At 42.2% G+C, this 20,165-nt stretch overlaps 1 protein-coding gene across 4 annotated transcripts in view; it reads left to right on the top strand.

Annotated features, from left to right (window-relative positions):
* Positions 1–20,165, top strand: part of Ctnnd2 (catenin delta 2) — a 746,809-nt gene that overhangs the window by 431,654 nt on the left and 294,990 nt on the right. For all 4 annotated transcript variants that reach the window (XM_075975796.1, XM_075975795.1, XM_075975797.1 and 1 more), the window contains 2 exons: positions 4,828–5,022; positions 18,778–19,033. In XM_075975796.1, the coding sequence (XP_075831911.1) occupies positions 4,828–5,022; positions 18,778–19,033 (451 nt within the window). The remainder of the gene's footprint in view (positions 1–4,827; positions 5,023–18,777; positions 19,034–20,165) is intronic.

Here is a 20,165-nt window from a genome sequence, read left to right as displayed (position 1 = left end):
GTACATTATCAAGTGAATTCAATGAATTGGTGTTCATTTGCAAATAAAATTTGGTTCATGAATTTAACTCAGAAGACAGGGAGATTATTCTGGAATTCTTTTTTAATACTAAGATTAACTTTTGAATTAGCATAGGAGTAGGAAGGAAATTTGGGAATTTCAGTTTGAATCACAAACCAAATCCAAGACGAGAACTGAGCTGAGAAAGAAGAACATTGGTGGGCTCACTTTTTAACTGCCTTTCTGGTTGCTTTGTCTTGTTGAGACGGCTTTTATTCAGGAGCCCAGACCGACCAGAAACTCACAGCACTCCTCCTGCCTCAAGCTCTTTAGTGGTAGACTTTCTGGTGTGAGCCTCTGCACACTTCAGGTGGGTTCACTTAACTCAGAGCGCCAGATCAGTTTCAGTTCAATGGGTTGGTTTTTTTTTCTCAGTTCCACAATAATCTTTGCGTCTTTATCTTCTTACCTGCTATACACTTGTGAGTTATGAGAGTAACCAAAGCTATTAGATTTTATATCTTTAGCTCTTCCTGTCCATATATCACATTTTCCTCTGTTTCATCAAGCAGCATGTTTTTTTTTCTCAAGAAAAGGAAAGCACCCTAATTGATGTTTCATAAAACTACCAGGAGAATTTGCATCACTTCAAATGTTTCAAAATCAAATCTCCACATTTGTGAAACTTGGATAGTGTGTGCTAGACGTACTTAACTGTTTTGTTTTTTAAACCAACCTGTACCTATGCACAAGATGGCTTCATTTCTAGAGTCTGAAGTCCAGGGGACAAAGGACATCTGCCACTATGACCCTACCGAGTGCACAGCTCTCTTGCCCACCATCTCTTGCTTCATACCTCTAGAGCCCCAGGCTGGACAGTATGTTTCTCTGTTTTCTACCCTTGAGGAAACTAGGGATGAGGATACTTTGGTGGCTTGCCCGGAGTCACTGGAGTGGCTAGAGACTGTTCTGGGGTAGAGTTCATGTCTGGTTTCAGCTCTGCTCTCTAAAACTGACACAGTAGAAGCAATAAAATGGTTTTCAAAATACTGTTTCTATTTGCATCAAAGTTTTAAACATTATGGCCAACACCCCAAAGCCACCTTTTCTGGGCATCACTAGCCACAGTGTCAACCTTCCCCATAATGATACCACATGTATGATGGGTACTATGTGGAGCATGGGATGGATGAAGGCTTGGGCCCTCCAGTTCTCCAGCTCTCATGGCCCCTAGCATGCCTAGCACAGGACTGAACTTTATCTTACCCTCCTCCAACGCCACAGTCAAGTGGTCTGAGCCACCTGTCAGTAACCTTAAAAAGACAGCTTGGGCTCAGAGGGAGTTTTGGTAAGAGTGGCTGTGCCCCAGTACTATGCCAGTGTGTGGCTCTCTCCTGGGGCTTCCTCAACCTCTGGGAGCAATGGCCTGCACAGGGGGTACTTGGAAGACACACTGTAACCATTCTGATTCACTAACTTATAATCCTGTATGTCGTGCTCACATTCCAGATGTGAGTCTTCTCATATACTTCCGGAAACATTGTGCACTAAAATGGCCATTGACTGAATTCTGTGGCCTCTGGGTCCCATTGAGAAATAGGAAGAACGGGGCCACATGATAGATTTGAATTTTGAATATTAGAATGATTACATAAATACGTTATAAAGTGCTGTATATTGACATTTTTCCTACAAAAATGTACTTCTGCAAGGGCAGAGAAAACAGTCCAGGCAATTGGCCTGGTAGTTTCTTTGGTCCATCGTGTATTGCATTTTGCTACTTTTTAGCTCTGAGCTCTCAAACTTGGGTCAGGTCAAGTTCCCAGGATTGTTTGCTACCAACATAATTGGTGAGGGCACAGGACCTTGGCATTGGGGACATTTAAGACCAAGTCAAAAGATTTCCCAGTAGCCGAGTTCTAGTTCCTGGGAGAGATATGTGTTCGTGAGGGGTGTTTAGCATCTTGATGGTGCTTAGAACTTGATCTCAAGTAGATCAGCTGATGACAGGAAATTTCTATCAAAAAGAAGTGCATTTTGTTGGAGTCAGAAGATATATAAAGCATCCAGTGAGATTTTGGTGTATATTCCCAGAATTGGTTTTCATGTAAATCTTCCCTTTGCATTGGCCATGACAAGGAAGATATTTATATGGATCTAACAATCCTATTTTTCCCCCTGAGCAAAGCCAGTAAAAAATTCTTTTAATGTTTGACCCTTTGGCTTCTCTTCTGGTTCACAGCCCTTTTTGTTTGTCTAGATTATAGCTGTGTCCACCCACAAGGTCTTTAAACATGACCACAATGGTTTTAAAAAAAAAGTATCAACAGTGCTCTTTTTGAGAACGATTTTCTCCATGCTCTATATACAGCTTAAATGGGAAATTTAATTTACACAACTGTTCTCATGGGAAAACACTTGAACTGTTACTATTGCTAATGATATTCTAATATTTCATGATGTCATTATGATGCTTTTGCTGATCATTTGCATTTTTATTGTTTGAGAATTCCATATGTGTGTACGATGTATCTGATCCTTGTCCTCCCCTCCAATTCCCCCTCTGTCTCTCCACCACTGCTTTCTCCCAGTTACATACATTTCCTTTTTTTTCTTTAAGCCCCCTGGGTTCACTTATTGCTTTCAGTGCAGGAGCATAGGACCTTCTACTGGAACATGGACAGTCTCTTGGGGCTCACATCCCTAAAGAAAACAGGATCTCCCTCTCCCAATTACCATCAGTTGCCAACACCCTCTCAGTTAGAGACAAGACTTTTGGAACACCTCCCCACTCCATGCTTGGATTTTTGTCTGGCTTGACCTTGCGTAGGCATTGTCCATGCTGTCACAGCTGTTGTGTGTTCCTAAGTGCAGCTGATGTATTGATTCTGGAGATTACTGCTTCACTGTACCTAACTACTACCTACAGCTCCTGCAGCCTTCCTGCCCACTCTTCAATCATGACCCCTGAGCCTTGGGAGGAAAGGGTATGGTATAGACATCTCCTTTACAGCCGAGCATGCTGTAGTTTCTTCCTGTCTTCACGCTGACCAGTTGTGGGTCTCTGTGTTCATTAATGACATTTGTGACAATATCATTACACTGAAAGTCTGATATCCATAAAGATCGGCTTCATGTTATGACACTGACTCTTCGCCTAGCACTAGATTATTAATTTGTGAATGGTGCTAATATATAAATCTTAAGAAATATTTGCTCCCATGTCCCAAAGTCAGCACCGAAGTTCAGTAGCAATCCTCTTTGTCCATCACTGGGTAGGGTTTTTTTTTAATCGGAGCAAAGAAATGATATTAGAGTCACCAGTCTGAGTCCTAGAATCATGTTTAATTTTAGTCAAACATGTAAGGTCAGGATAAAAGTAATGTTTCCTTGTTTTTTTAGACTTTGGAGATCTTAGCCACATAATCTGAGCCTGCAGGAAGAGCTGAGAGCAGAAACTGAAAGCGCACTACTGAAATATTCTTGGCAAACCCAACCTTGAGCTCCAGTGGGGTGCTGGCATTTGGAAAATCAGATGCAATGAACCTAATTATGCAAAACAGTTATTTCCAATCTATCATTTATCACAACTCTGTCTAAATCTGAGATTAGTTAATTATCAACAAAGAGAAAGACCTCACCTACCCTGATCCTTCTCTTCCTGCAAATATCTAGTGATTTTATTTTTATTTATTTATTTGAAATAAAAATATAATGACATCATCTCCCTTCTTCCCTCCAATCCTTCCAACGCAGCTCCCTTGCCCCCTCTGAAAGAGCTCCACACCCAGGCTATGGAAAGGTAATCTGCAGTTAAATCCCACGATGGCTGGTGGCTGTCAGTTTGGGGGCTGAGGGTGAAGAATCATTCCTGAAACAGACTGAAGTCCCTGTGTTTTTAATGTGCAGTCTCTGCTCAGCATAGATACTTAGCTCTTCTCCTTGTCGCCCCAGGTCCGTGTCATGACACCATTGCCCTGACCTTTCTCCTCTGGACATTAGCTCTCAACCAGTTTCTCATTTCCTGTCAGTCAGTTCAAGCAATGTCTAAGTATTTCCTGGTGTGGCAGGCCTTGTTTTAGAAGCATCTTTCTCTGCGGCAGGGCTCCACAGTGACACCTTGCCCAGGCTACGCAGGGAATGTTGTGAATAACGATTCACAACACTGGAGCACCGAAACACTTATACCCATCAAGTGTGAATAAGCCAGTTACACGTAAGCTTTGGGACTTTGTCCAGAGGGAGACAGACTCCGTGCAAATGCCTCTGTTTGGTTAGGCAGAGGGAAAGGAAAAAGGATGCAGAGAACTTGTCCTTAAACACCTGCTTCTCAAAGGGCTAGGGGCCACTGTCTGTCCACTCTGGCTCATCCGTTGTCCAGGACAAAGCCTGAGGATGATAACAATTTCTACTTCCGTTTTCAGGGCTGAACATCCTGATGTCTTCGCTGATGGAGCCTACTGATTTTCTCACCATTTCGAATATTCTCCCTTGCACTAAATCAAAACGATGCATGAACCTTTAGGTTACCTGTCCGTCTGGAGGCAGGCTTCACACATCAGGCTATGGGGAAAAGTTTCAGTGGTCCTGTTGGGTGTGGAATTATTTCAGAAACCCCAACATCTGTCCAGTGGCATCAGCTTTGGGAGCAGAACAAGGCAGCTGGATAGGGTGATGAGCTGATTAGTCTGGCCCCTAGCTGTCATTTGGTGTTATTCATTAGTTATTTGTAGATTTTAGTCATTACACTATTCCATCAAATGTTCTTGGATAAAATACTGTTTGGATGTTGGCTGAGTCTTAATGTGCCATCTTCATTTCTTTCAGCTGGGTCCCGAGCCTCATACAGCAGCCAGCATGGGCACCTGGGCCCTGAACTGCGGGCCCTGCAGTCCCCAGAGCACCACATAGACCCAATCTATGAAGATCGTGTCTATCAGAAGCCCCCTATGAGGAGTCTCAGCCAGAGCCAGGGGGACCCTCTGCCACCAACACACACTGGCACTTTCCGCACGAGCACAGGTGTGTATTGGGATACATTCAGGCTTGCCCACTGGGCATGGGGGATATGGACCTCCTTGGAAGCTAAATAATTGCTCCCAAATGAAAGCAGTGTGTGTGTGTGTGTGTGTGTGTGTGTGTGTGTGTGTGTGTGTAACCCCAGTCAAGCCTTATAACCTGCTTCTGTCATCAGTATCTCTGATGATGATTGAAAGAGAGTGTAACTCTCCAGCTTAGCTACCTGGTGATTCTATGGATGGTAGAAGCACTAAGGGAATTGTCATTACATCAGGTAGAAAAACTCAAAACAAAACAAAAGAACAAACAAAACCCCATGATTGATGTTTTCTGTGCCCTAGGTAGGTGATTTAGTGAAGTATAAGTTCTCCACAAAAGGAATCACAGCCATGTCATAAAATATAGATGCATTAATTTTGTAAGACAGTTTTAATGATGCAGTCTACCTTTTAGCAAGCTAGGAGATCAAAATATTTGTTTAAAAAAAGTGGCATGTTTTGAAAGGTAGACTTAGAATATGTTTCATACACTAATAGTCTAAATCATTCAGAATTGTTATTTAAAGGTTGGGATTTGATAACTCAATAAACACTGTAGTCTCCACCATTAAACATATATATTTTTAGTTGTACATAACCATAAGACACATTAAGAAGGACAGGCGTTTCCTATGACCTATAGCCATTCATAAAGTAGTCTAAGGTTATGACTATGTTCCTAATGACACTGACTTTAATGATAAATACGGAGAAATTAGACAATTATTGAGCAGTGCACTCCTTGTAAAACCTCACCCTCCCAGGTAAGCAGCAGAGATGCCTGTCTGTTAGCTGCAGGTGAAGCTTACCCTTTCCAGGCTATGCATGCTCAGAGCCACGGCTAAGGCGTGGGATGGAACTGTAGCTTGTAGTGACCGCTGAGTACAGTGCGGTGACTTTGTTAAACTGCAGGTGATGCGGGATTACATGTTTTGAAGCCGAGAAAAGCTGCCCTTGTGGCTGATGATGGCTATTTACATTTCAGTGTTCCACGGCACTGGAAGAGGGAAGGCTCAATGATCTCCTTGTGACATCGCCAATGCCATTCAATATTAATAACATATATTTAGACTTAGGGAAGAAAGAACACTGATTTATCCTTGTCAGAGCTTTTGCTCATAGCCTGCTATATCTGCTGCTGTCTGGAGTTGGGCCACTTGAATTTTTTTTGCAAATTATCAATTTAGATAATTTTATTTCCTTGTATACACTTTGTGAAAAAAGAGGTGACAATTCCAGTGACACTGAATACCTAATTTGAATAAAAAAGAAAACAAGAGAAGTTTATTGACCCCCTGCTCTATATATGCCTTTAGGACTGTATTTTGTTAGTAAACTTCTGAAGGATCAGTCAAAAATTAGTTACAACAAAAAACTGTCATGTATATTTCAAGACATAGAAAATGTTCATACTTAAATAAAAGACAGCTACTTTTTTATTACTGTAACAAAATAGGAAAAAAAAACTGCACAACTTAGAAGAGAAAGAGATTCATTTCAGCTTGTATTTGGGGGAAGGGACAGGCAGGCATGGTGACAAGAAGTTGACTGATATCATTTCCACACACAGGAAGTAGAGACCAGGAACAGGAAGTAAGGTGAGGCTATAAACTCCCAAAGCCCCACCCACAGTGGCACACTGACTCCAGCAAGGCTACACATCTTAAAAGTCCCACAACCTCACAAACACCACCGACTGGGAAACAAGCATTCAAACCCATGAGCTTAACGATAGTATTTCTCCTTCAGACTTCCCACTGTTCTACTCTCTAGGCTTAGGGAATCTACACCTGTGCTAGGATAAGAGATTAATATGTGCCAGTGACATGAAATTTAAATTTTAGTGTCCCTGTATCAAGCTTTGGGTCACCCCCTCACCCTTACCTTTAAGTGTCCCCCTACAGCAGCTTTGGGACTGCAGAGGCAGCAGCATGAGTCTGTAACAGAAATCATACAGTTCATAGGACTTGGCCTTTTGCAGAAAGTTTACAAACCTATTTCCTGGTGCCAATGGAGAGACATCTTGAGCAAAGGCATGCTGTGCTTTTCTCCTTCGTTTGAGGGCAACCAGCAGTCTCCTCAAAATGCTTCAGAGAGTCTGTTGCAATAGGAATCATGACTGAGACCTGGAAGATGTGGCAGGCAGAGGTTTGACACCTTATGCCAGCTGACACAGTGGAACTCAACATAGTTTGTGAGCAAATGTGATTGAGTGTCACACGATGCTGTGAGCGTCACACGATGCTGTGAGTGTCACACGGTGCTGGGAGCATGTCTAAAAGCACATAGAAAGAAGGAACAGGAAGTGAAGCACAAGTCTCAGGACACAAGCTTCCAACCCGCCCCTGCCCGGAAGGCCTTGTGCCTGCGTCTGGTCTGCTTTGTACTTGCATACTTCTCTAACCCTAGGACCCATTGCTTTAGAGACTAAATGTCTAAGATGATTCCTTTAGTGTGTATGTGTGTGTGTGTGTGTGTGTGTGTGTGTGTGTAAGTATGTATCCATAATCATTTTATTCACAACCCCCTATGTTGTACACATCCCTGTGTCTGAAGATCACTAAAACTGAGCTAAGAGATTTCCAGGGCAAAAATAAATACCCTTAGGAGAAGGGGTCACATTCTAGTGAGACCCTTAGTTTGAGGTACTTGATTCTTCATGTTTAGCTTGAATTGTTGGCTGATGTGACGTGACCAAGGAGCCTTATCTTCCTGCCTTTCAGTGACAGGGAACCAGCTGTAGCTCATTTGTTTCTGTGTCCCCAAACAATACAGACAATCCTGTATCCAAACAGAAAGTGGGTCACTCTCTTTCACTGCGCCTGCTCCTGGAAATAAAGATGAGGGAAAGGCACATTGATGCTTAGAGAATGAGGAGTTGGAGCTGAGAACCAAGGGTGTGAACCTAAGAACAAAAGCAGGTGGCACATAAATATTTTGGGGACAGCCTCTAGTGCATTTAACATAGTTACTAATCCTGCAGCTGAGGTACATTTTGATGCCTTCTCTATGTATCATAAAGCAGACATGGAGATGTTGCTTCCACAGTCACATAGGTTGTTTGGAGTCAGTCTTTGAAATGTCATGTCTAGGCTGTCTTGTCCTAGGTCCTGTTCTTTTTTGACCCCATATTTGTAAATACCATTTGAAGGCCAAACAGGTTCATTTGTTAACCATGAAGCTTCATGGCTTTGGATGTTCTCTTATTAAAGAGGTATCTGCTGAGATCTACTGTTGACTGGGTACACTGGCTCATCAGAGTGGCTTGCAGGGTACTGCTTAACTTTGAGCCCATTTCACCTCATATAGTCTCATAAACATAGAAGAAATTGACTAACAAAAGATGGGAATGCCTGAAAGATGAATGTCATGGATTTGTTTTCAACTGCCTCGGTCTCCTAAGCATCGTACTAACTCCATGGCAACTGTCTCCCTGTCCTTTCCTCATACACGCTGACCTCATCTCTGGACCACTTGGTGCCTGATTACAGCTATGCTGAATAATAAGTCTCTCTTGAGCAGGGAGATTTTTAGGGAGAAAACTGGACAAAATAAAGAACAAAAACTGAAACAGAAATCATGCCTGCAGATGCAGAAGGGAAAACGTGTTGAGACTACAAACTTCCCCATCACAAGGAATGTCCCAGGAGTTTCTTCTTGTGTTCACTCATCACTCATCTTTTTCCTGTTTCCTTCTATCCTCCTTTCTCTCTTTCCTTCCTTCTCAGCTTCCAGATGTACACCTCCCCTGTCTGTTACTTTGATCTGGAGCCTAAGTCTCAGACGCCAGCTTAGACAGTTCCACCTTTCTCCTTCTATGTGATCAGAAAGTTCCATGAACTCCTGAGCCATGCATGGGCTATCTAACCCTCATGTGATTGACCTCATGAACATGTGTTTAGAAACATTCAGGTTCATGCTGGAGCATCAAGAAGCCCAAGGCCCCCTCTTCATCTCTCCTCCACTATGGTCTTATGGATGGTGAAGCACACAAACAGCCCATTTTCACGTAGGAATTATTTGGATTCTAAAAAGCAGATGCACAATCCACTGAAGTCATACCAGAGGCCATGTATACCACTACCCCTTCTTGAAGACTCAGCTCCAGACACTGTCTTGCTAGGCACACAAGACCACTGCAGAGCAGAGCCTGCTCTCTCTTTTCCTTCCACCCAACCTAGCAGAAGGATGCAGGCTCTAAGGATGACCTAGCAAGTCTCATTACTCCTAGATGTGTTATAAGTAGAGATGTTTGAAGAAAGTATATCTCTTCCCTTGCCCGAAACAGCAGTGACAGGCAGAAGTCAGCATAGTACTCCAGAAACACAGCGACCTAAAAGAGGCCAGGACCACTTTCTGAATCTGCAGCAGCTCCTAGCCAGATAGGCTGCTAGAGAGGGTCCCATCACCACACGTGAGAACTCTTTCTCGCTTTGAGAAACTATAAATGTGGATGGTGAGATGAAAGGGAAAGTGTTAGGTACTGGCAAGTAACAAAGTTAGCCTTGTCCTGAAAAGTCCACGATAATTCCACAAGCATAGCTCTCGCATCTATCATGTCAGTAGACGGAGCAGTGCTGGAAAGAATCGAAGCCAAGGATGGTGTGCCCACTGAGCAGTGAATATGATGTCATTTATAATTTTCACATAAGGGCTCAACAGCACCAGAGGTTGCACATTAAGAACAATTAGGATGTAGACCCATAATTACAAGTTAGCAGGTTGTACCCTTCATTCTACACATTGTCTATCAATTCAAATGGTTAGAATTTATTTGTATAGCCATTCCAGTTCTTGGCTGTCTTTCAGATTTGCAGACAAGTGAGTAGATCAAGATTAGAGCACAGCCTACATCTGAAGTAGAAGTATTTACTTTGTACAATAAAAATAATCATATCACCTGTAGTCCCAAGTCTACCAGATTCCAGGCTGTGCTCTTGACTCAGGTTCTTAGCTAGCTGAAAAATTTTGTTTAGATAGTTAAATTCCCACAGTGTTTCTTGTTTAATTTCTGGTTCAGCAGGTAGATATTTGTATGCATAAAGAATATAATATGCCTTCAAATCATAAGCAAACACTTGATGTAAAGTCATTTAGTACTTAAGATAGTGGAGCATATGAGTTCTGTTCTGCAGCCATCTAGATTTTATGGGCAGCTCTGTCTCCATGTTTGAACCTCCTGTAAAGCCAACTAAAGATGAGCTGTCACTAACTTTCTAGAGACGGGCAACTAGAATATCTGTTCATGTTCTCTCTGTAGTCTGTCTCCCTGCCTTATTCCTCTTATGCTACATTAGGTTTGCTCAGCACCTTTATGTCACCCTAGGCAACAGAAGTGACTCTACCATAGATATGTTAGCACTTTCCCCATTCAACTATGCCATTTTCATCTTCATGGAGAATACTATCCAAAATCATCATCCAGGCCCATGCAGCTTTCACTTGAAGGCAATTTTAGCACAGTTCTTTCCAAGTGAACAGATACTGATGAATATTTAAATAGAGCAGATAATGACTAAAGATAAAAATCATACAGACTTATCTAGATCTGACATACATATAATCACCTTGTATTTTAATTTTCTTTGGATTTTCTGCAAACTATATTATCATTCAAAGCACATGGGCTGTATTTCTCTGGGCATACCCAATATTTAGTGTCCAGCAGATCAAATGGGATGGAACAGGCAGAGAAAGGTTAATCAATCTGGGATTTGGTCCCCATTTTACCCATCCCACCCTCCCTTCTCCCCCGTGAAATGAAGAACTGGCGTTGAGAGATGGGACCATTCACTCAGGTCTTTGTTGGCCCTAAATGAGGCAGTATGTGATGGTTCATGACATGGTGTCTGCACAAAAGGAAACTCTGCATGAGGATAGTATTGATTATATTCTTTCCTGTTCTCATCTCAGGGAGGCATTGCCGCACAGAACTAAAAATGGGCTCAGGGTGTTGAAAACACATGGGTATGTTATCATCCATTGATAGCCCCGGCACACACTCTGTAAATGAGAAGAAATAAGAGTGTGTACCATGAAATGTGCAGATAAAATTATATGGAAGAATATGTATGCCTAAGTATGAATTCACTCACTTTCCAGTGTGTCCATTCGCTTGTGTCTATTTTAATTTTTAGGACAAATTCTACAAGCCTACTGAATTCTGTAACCCTACCAAATTCTATGGTAATAGCTGTACCTGGACTGACAATCAAGAATAGCCATTCCTAAATCTTGAAAAAGATCCTAGTATGTAATGGAAGATTGCTCATTTGTTTTCAGTTACCCAGGTCTGAACAATCACACAGAAACTGTATTAATTACAATATTGTTTGGCCAATGGCTTAGGCATATTCCTAGCTAGCTCTTACATCTTGAATTAACCCATGTCTATTAATCTGTGTATCACCACAAGGCTGTGGCCTACCTTTAAGTTTTCAGTGGTGACGCCTTTCTCCTTCTACAGCTACATGGCATCTCTTTGACTCCACTACTCTCTCTCTGTTCTGATTTCCTGCCTGACTTTACGCTGCTAAGCCATTAGCCTAAAAGCTTTATTCATTAACCAGTAAAAGCAACACATATACAGAAGGACATCCCATACCACTAGTAATTATTTTTTCCATTAATCCATATTTTGAGTACCTGATTAAAAAATACGTCTTAAGAATTCTTAGAGCTGGATTTGGAGAGATGATTAAGCAGTTAGAAGTACGTGATGTTCTTGCACAGGACTGAGGTTTGATTTCCAGCACCCACCTGGCAACTCAAAGCCATCTGTAACTCATGTTTTGGGGGATCAACACTTCCTCTGGGTATCAGGTATTCATGTGATACATAGCTATACATGCAAACAAAACATTCAAACATATAACATGCCTAAAATACATAACTAAATGTCTAAATATCTAAAACAGCATTTGTAATTCTCATTGCTGTATAAAAAGAACAAAACTGGTCACTGCTTAAAATAGGATTTTGTCCCCTTTTCTCTTCCAAACCTAATGTTGTATTCATCAATGTTGACCATGTCTGTGGCATTCCTACATCTGATTTTACATTTTGGGGATATTTATCCTCTGTTCCCAGAAAAAAAAGTGAAAACATTCTGAACGTTAGTTATAAGGATTCCACCAGAAGTGTTACCTTGCTGAAAATGCTTCTTTTTAAAAACAATAATGACATACAGCTATAATACCATGTTGTATTTATTCTCGAATGGCTATCCATTAACTGTAGTCTAGTTCAGACTGTGTTAAGTGTAGAAACGTGGAAGACACATCCAGTTCAACTTTGCTGACAGCATGCCAGATTGGGGACCAAAGAGTTTTTGTTCCTGAAGTAATGGACTTAAAGGCTCTTAGCCCCGCTTTCACTAAGCCATCCTTGTGTTCTGATTAGAGACAGCATTCCATTATTACCTTCTTATATATTTCTTCTGTAGTAAGTTATCTAGTTAATTTGTAAACACGTGATGTGTTTTCATATTTATCTGTATATACAAATATATAGAGAAACACAATGAAAGAAAAAAAAAGCTCAGAACCCCCAAGACCAAGCTCTGAGCACAAAGCAGGTTTATTTGCTCCAGAAGGACAGAGGGCAGGGAATAGGAGACAAAGACAGGAGACAGAGGACAAGGGAGATGGGGATCGGGACAAGGGAAAGGAGGCAGCGGTGTTTGGCCCAGAGGGACAAAGGACTGCCTCTGAATACAGAGGAAACAGACATGGCCCATAGGAAAATGGCAGTATATAAAGTTACAAGGGGAAACCCCGTGTTAGAATAAGATGTTTAATTTTAATTGGGTGTGTTAGTTAGGTGAACCCAAGGGGGCTTTAGATTACTGGACTTTGATACTTTCGTAGCTGGACCTTGGTAGTCAGCTTCAGGAGGAGGAAGTGACCATTGGTGGCTAGCTTTAGAAATGTAATCTAATGGATTTTTATCAAGGCAGAGGGGCTGGGAGAGAAGGGCAAGGCCTGCCAGAGCCATGCTCACTACAGTCGAGCTGATCAGAGTCCCTTCACGTAAGACTGGAGAAATAGCTCAGTGGTTATTCATAAGGACTGCTCTTTTGGAGGTCCTCAGTTCACTGACAATCACTTACATAATGGCTTGTAAATATTTGTGACTCCAGTTCCACAGATGTCTGAGGTCCTCTTCTGGTCTCCATGAACACCGGACATGTACATGGTACACTGAGTCAAAACACCTATACATGTAAAACAAAATGAAAAATATATAAGTATATAAAATCAAGGGTAAAAAATACATAAAGAAAATTGCTTTTCTTACTCTTTGTTGGATTCCACTTTATATTCCTCACAACAGTTTCTTACCGTGTGCCCAGATTCCTGGATTTTATTCTCTTCTTGTTTTTTTCCTTTTCAGTAAACAATGCTTGTAACCATCATTCAGAAAGCAATGTTTGGCTTTATTAACAAGGATGCATTGTTCCTCCCTCAAATACGGCACACAAAGCATCTCTCTGTTTTGCCTTGACAAACTAAGGTTTTATTTGTGTAGCTTTCAGAAAACAAACACAATTTCAGCAACGGCAGAGGTGTCTGTCGAGGTGTCAAGTCCACTGCAGAAGAGGCAGCTTGTTAAATCTCCCCAGAGTGGCTAAAGCACAGTTCATTGAGTTCTAAGAGCACATGGGAGGAGAAGGGGCTATTTGCAGAGGACGTGAGAGGAGAGGGACAAGTTTGCAGAGCTGATGAAGCGCCAACCCCTCCAAATGTTTGCCAAGAGGACATTCGGTTGGTTGGAGTAACCCGCAAGGTCAATCAGTGGAGCTCTTGGAATGAGATGGGAGAAAACGTTCAGTGGTGGAAGTTAAGAGGAAGGTATATGAAATATGAGACTTCTAATAGCAGGATGGTAGTTGTTTATCCGTGGCAGCAAACAGGTTTGGTAGGTATGAGGTGTACCAGGAGCTAACTAGCTGGGCAAATCAGAGGGCAGCACTGAGCGCTCACTCTGGCAGTGCCTTCCCAACTGCCATCCATCCAATCCCATAAAACAGCAGCTGTGGCATTGTTGTTTTCTGAATCAGGGTTTTGCCCTGTAGTCCAGATCATCTTCTAAGTGTAGATCAGCATGGGCCTCTACACACAATCCTCCTGCCTCAGCCTTCTGAGTACTAAGGATAGAGATGCCCATCACTATCCCCAGTCAGTTTCAATCTTCCTAATGCTGCTACAGATTTTCATCCATGCGGTATTTTCTGTGTACCAGATAGCCAAAGCAAACTGTGATCCCATGGTCCCATGCTGTAGTTTGGGGAAACATTTGCCCTAAATATGAAAAATTCCATTATTGTATTGTTGAGGGTCATGGCTTCTTACATATTTTGTTCTCCAAGGTCGCAGGATCTGTTCTTTACATTAAAGAGCTGTTGTTGCCCTCTTTGTATTTGGTAGACACTTTATTTTCATGGCTGGGGTATATTAATTTCACAACATTTATTTGAATTGTGATTTTTCTATCTCAAAATTCTCAAAAACTATCTTTCTTACTGGGACCTGCACAGAGATTTAAGTATTTATCAGGGTCTGACAGGGTAGACCATCAGGTGAACTGCCTACTGTCCAGCATGAGGATTGCTCCCCCGAATCCCATCGGAGAGAAACAGCTAGCTGTGGGGTTATGAATTTGCTCTCTGAGCACTGGGGAGGCTGAGACAGTAGCATACAAGATGCTCAGTAACCACTCCAGCTAACTGAGTCAGTGAGCCCCGTATCCCATGAGAGAGATGCTATCTGTCAGAAGATGCAGAGTGAGAGCCTGATCCTGGAGAAAGACACCGAAGGTTCATCTCTGGCCTTCACAGGCCTGAGCCCTGACATGTTCATTTCCTCAAGCTGTATCTGCACACACATGCAGATGTACATGTAAACTCACGCACATACAAACTCCCCTGCTCTCCTTCTGTCCACCCCCCCTCATGTTAATGGATGATACTTTTGAAGGACCAACTCATCAAAGCCAAAATCATTGCGATTTAAAAATTAATAAATAACTTCTGGAAAGTTGCTCATCCACCTTAAATTCTATAGCCCACCTCCTCATATCCTCACATGGTTATATCAGGGATGAGACAGAATAAAAATACCTTATAATTAAGACTCTAATTTGCATTCCTTTTGTCTTCTGCGGGTTAAATTAAAGTCAGATTTTTGGGATACTTTATATATCTTTTCTATATATCTATGTAAATTCAAGTTTACAAAAATAATATAAATTAGTTTACGCAACAATCTATCGTAATTTTTCCACTGTGAACTTTGGGTGTTTGAGTCCTGTGACTAACCCATCCCTTCATCTGCCTTTAGTTGATATTCTAAACTCCTCATTGTTATTTAACATTTCCTCATTCTACTCAGTAACTCACAAATATTTCTCCTGGAGATTCTAAGCCTGGTCTGGAAGCTTATGTTGGTAGCAATCGTGGGAATCTGGAGTTTAACTAACAGATTCTTGGGATAGTTTATATATCTTTTCTATATATCTATGTAAATTCATTTCCTCTTAGAGACCTACCTGCTAGGGCACTTCATTGCTTTGGGTCTCTGTTTCTCATCTGTAAGGCACAACTGGCATTCTTCCCTCCTAACAGGTTGCTGAGGGAATGTGAGTTGTTACAGTGGGGCACACAGAACAGCAGGAGCATTCTGTTGTCAGGGGCAAGGCCCTCCCCGCCGCACACACACCTTGGCCCTATCCATACTTCCTTTGTGTAGGGTTGTAGGTTTCTGCATTGGTAGGAGAGTGATGACCCATTAATGGAACATCTTTTTCTGTGTGACGTATTGGATGTTTTTCCTGCCTGAAATCAAACAGTAATCCCAGGAGGCCATTTTACTCCCTTTCATAACTCCCAATGTCTCATCTTGCCCAAGACCGAAGACTAGAGCCGGAGTCTACACCTGACTCCCGAAGCCAAGCACTCCATGAGCTGTGTGGTCCTTCCCTGGAAAAGGCCACAGTGAAAACCAAATAGGGGCCTAGAGGGATGACTCGGTGGCTAAGAGCACTTGTTCCTCTTGCCTTGGACTCACATGGTAGCTTACAATCATCTGCATCTCCAGTCCCAGGGGAATCCAATGGCCTCTTCTCATATATGCGAGAACCAGGCACACATGTAGAGCACAGATATACATACAGGCAAAACATTCATATACACAACATAATGAAATCAATCTAGACAAAGCTTTAAACTCAATAGGAACTTAACCTCTCCATCTCTCCTCCCGTACATGTCTAGGTTTTGCCTTAACAGAATTCCACATGTTGCTCATTTTGAGCCCGTTTTCTTCCATCCTTCCCAAGTTCGAATCTGCTATCAGTGTTTTCCCCCAACCCTCCCCTCTTTAGTTTAGTGTCCTAGACAGATTGGGAAACAATCATTTTATTCCTTTTACCTATCCTAGCATTAGCTAATAAACATCATTTTAAAAACGCAGATGTGTGATATATGAGTGTGTATACCCATGTTTCTATGTGTACAGGAAGACGTGTGTTTGGTATGAGAGAAGGTGCATGCCGAGCATGGAAAACAAGCTTCTGTGTCTCCTTTGAGACAAGGTCTGAAGCTCACAGATTAGTCTAGACTGACTGGCCAGGGCGGCCCAGGGATGCTCTGTCCAGTTTTGGAGATGGCAAGCACATACCTTGTCCAGTTTTGTCTCGTGGGTCCTGGGAATTGAACTCAGATTCTCCTATTTCCACAGATAGCCTTGTACCAGCTGATCTTTTCCCAGCCTCCAAAATGGTCTCTGTAGGTTTTTTAATATTTCTTGGTCTCGACTACATGTGCCTTCTTGTGTGAATCACTAGGATTAACAGCAAATACATTTTTAGAAGAGAATTTATTTTTGCCTGTAAACAATTTTCAGCAAGAATAAACACTGATGTTTGGTTTCCTGAATGAAGAATGTGCTTCTGTGAAAATGAGGCAGCGTACTAAGTTTCTCCTTTTGCCCTTCATTTTCTGACTGCTTAACACAACTCTTGAGCAAAAGAAGATTTTATTTCTGTCTGTGTTCTTATCTAGATTTTATGCTGCTTTGGTTATAGTATAAAGAATATTGTTCATGATATTTTAATTTTTATTACATTTATGGTGGTTGGGAAAGGGCGTATGCCACACTTGTAGTCAAATACAATTTAAAATGCTACTTCTTAGGATATATGGACACTTTTTCTTAGAATAATTTTTTAAAACTATTTCAATAGTTTTCATCATGCTCTTTATTAGCGTGTTCTCCTAATTTTTGCTCATCAAATGATAATAGTATTGCTAATTAATTGGAGAAGGAAGATCCTGAACTCATAGGTTCCAAGCCAGACCACATCTGGGGAATCTCTCCTCCAGTTTACTTTCAGAATTTATTGTTTAGAAAGAATTCCTTGCACACTCTTAGCAATTGCTTTCCTGATATGTCATAATTACCCTTGTGTTTCATTTGGTATATGGCCCTTATAGCAAAAAATAAAATAAAATGCACTAAAAAATAATTTCTGGGAAGTCGGAAATTTGTGCTGTGTGACTTGGAACTGGAATCTGATTCCATAAGAACACGTGGGGTATGGATCCCTGGATGTAGACACTTGCTGTCTCTCAGCATCTGTACTGATCCAAGCTGTCACAAAGCAAATGTCCTCATCGTGATTGTTGCTAGGGCGATAAATAATGAGTCACGTCCCACTCCTAAGGAAGATGTTATTTCCATTTTATATGTCAGTTTGCCTTTAGACGGGAATATTTTTGAGGGACAGATGAAAGCAGTGGCCTGGCCTTGTCTAAAAATACCCCAGGAAAGAAAAGAAATCGAGATTCAGTTTGGAAACAGTGAAACTGATCTCAGTAAGTTGTATAAACTCTTCTCAGAGCATCCTAGACATGTTGAAGAGATGTAAAGACGTTGGGGAAAGCCACATCAACACCCTACTCTGCCTCGCTCACTCCTGGGATGACTTGTTCCTTCCCTCACATGTCTGCTGTCTCCCGAGTGCATTTGTGAAAGCCTTACTGAGGAAGAGGCCCGTGGAACATGTAGGGATGTACTTTACAAAAAGGAGAACAGCCCAGCACGGGATGCTGCAGCACTAATTACTCATGTTGAGCCCTCCTCACTCCCCATCCACCTCCGGGCAAACGCTCTCCCTTCCCCTTCCTCTATTCTAGAAAATGACTTTACTGCTAAATCTATGACAAACCCAGTAAAGTTAGTGTCATGTTAATCCGAACACATCCTGAATGTTGTCCAGCAGGACAACACAGAACTAATTTGTCTGTTCTTCCTTATAAAATATTTTCCTCTGAAATGTATCTTAACCTGTGCTGGAGATCAAACCCAGGGCCTTCTGCACACTACCCAAGCACTCTGCCAGAGCCACACCCCAGCCCAGATTTTGGTTTTTAACAATGTTCTCATGCAGGATGCTTATGCCTTCCCTTTGATTTTGGTTAGCAAGGAACCCCCAGCATTCTCCCTGTATTTTCGACGTAGTTCTGAGACAGCATGTGAATTGTCATTTGACTAGATAGCATTGGCTATGTTGGGAGATCTGTAACAGATTAATTTTGTTTTATTCTTTCAAACCCTATTTTTTTCATGTGTGTAACGTCCCCCCCCCTGCCTAGACCTGGTTAACCGTTTCTGCGAGCAGGTCCTCAGTTTTTTACTTTGTCCCTACTTTCCTGTCCTAGCCCCATCTTCCCCCGGTGTCGACTCCGTCCCCTTGCAGCGCACAGGCAGCCAGCACGGGCCACAGAATGCCGCCGCAGCCACCTTCCAGAGGGCCAGCTACGCTGCTGGCCCGGCCTCCAACTACGCTGACCCCTATCGACAGCTGCAGTACTGTCCCTCCGTTGATTCTCCGTACAGCAAATCGGGCCCTGCCCTCCCACCCGAAGGCACCTTGGCCAGATCCCCATCCATTGACAGCATTCAGAAAGATCCCAGGTGGGTAAGACCGTATTTATTTTCTCTGAGATGTGTAAAGAGGTTTTATAACCCAGTCTCTTCTTTGCGCTCTTGGTGACATCATAGCCTTCGCCTTCCTGCTATTGACTGAGAATGAAAAAATTGATTTTTCTTGGATTTTACAGTTTTTTTATTTGTATGATATATGGACACATAAGATGGACCCCTATTATCTATGGGTCAACACTCAAAACTAAAACATAAAGAACTATTATAAGAACGCCTTTGGGTGCTTATGGTTGTAGCCATCTGATTGATCAGGTGGGGTCTTGAGTGACGTGGAAGCTGGGCAAAGGTCTCTCCTGACCGTCAGTGCCACTGTCCACGTGTGCTGCTCCCGTCTGAGGAGATGAATTTAGTGCCAACCTCTGTTTCTCTGGCTTATTATACTATAAAGATTCCCCCACCCCAAAAATTATTCTCAGATTTGAGAAATCTGAAATTAGTTGTTCAAGGAATGGTGAGAAGTTGGCTGTGGATTGTTGGAGAAATGATTTGGTACCTATGGTGTGTTTCCTTCCCGCCTTCTTGTTCCAGCGGCAGTGCGGGTTGGCGTGATTCTCTACTCCTGGAGTTGGGATTGACTCCCTATGGATATGTAGATGCAGTCCCGTGTGTACATACATACAGATGTGTATGCTCACACATATGTGTACATATACATCTACTCAGATATACATACACATATATAACCTGTGCCTGTGAGCATTCTAGATAGGCCCAGATCCTGGTATTTCTTTAGGACCGGGCTGGAGTGTGGTGATAAATTTGAAATTCCTCTCCAGGCATTTCCCTGACAGAGGACACAACATCTCATGTATTATGCGGAGAATTTGCATGGTTTCTCTTATAAAAAGAAATGGCTTCTTCAGACATGAAAGGCAAATGGAATCATTTCATAATGTGCTTTGAGATAGTTGCCTCTGTTCAGATGAAGCCAACATGAAGGGCCCACTAAGTGTTGTGTGTGGTACAGCCCGCATTGTAAGGCGAATTGGACGAAAGGCTCAGCTCCGACGGCAGGAGATTGAAAGGAAAGCTCAGCCACAGTGCTCAGGGTTGGTCTCCGGATTCTTGAGCCTTCACAGCAGTCGGAAGTCTTTGAACTGAA

Source organism: Microtus pennsylvanicus, chromosome 6 (assembly GCF_037038515.1).
Source record: "Microtus pennsylvanicus isolate mMicPen1 chromosome 6, mMicPen1.hap1, whole genome shotgun sequence".
NCBI classification, from domain to species: domain Eukaryota; kingdom Metazoa; phylum Chordata; class Mammalia; order Rodentia; family Cricetidae; genus Microtus; species Microtus pennsylvanicus.
The sequence above is the reverse complement of the archived record's forward strand: the minus strand, read 5'-3'. Positions and strand labels throughout refer to the sequence as shown.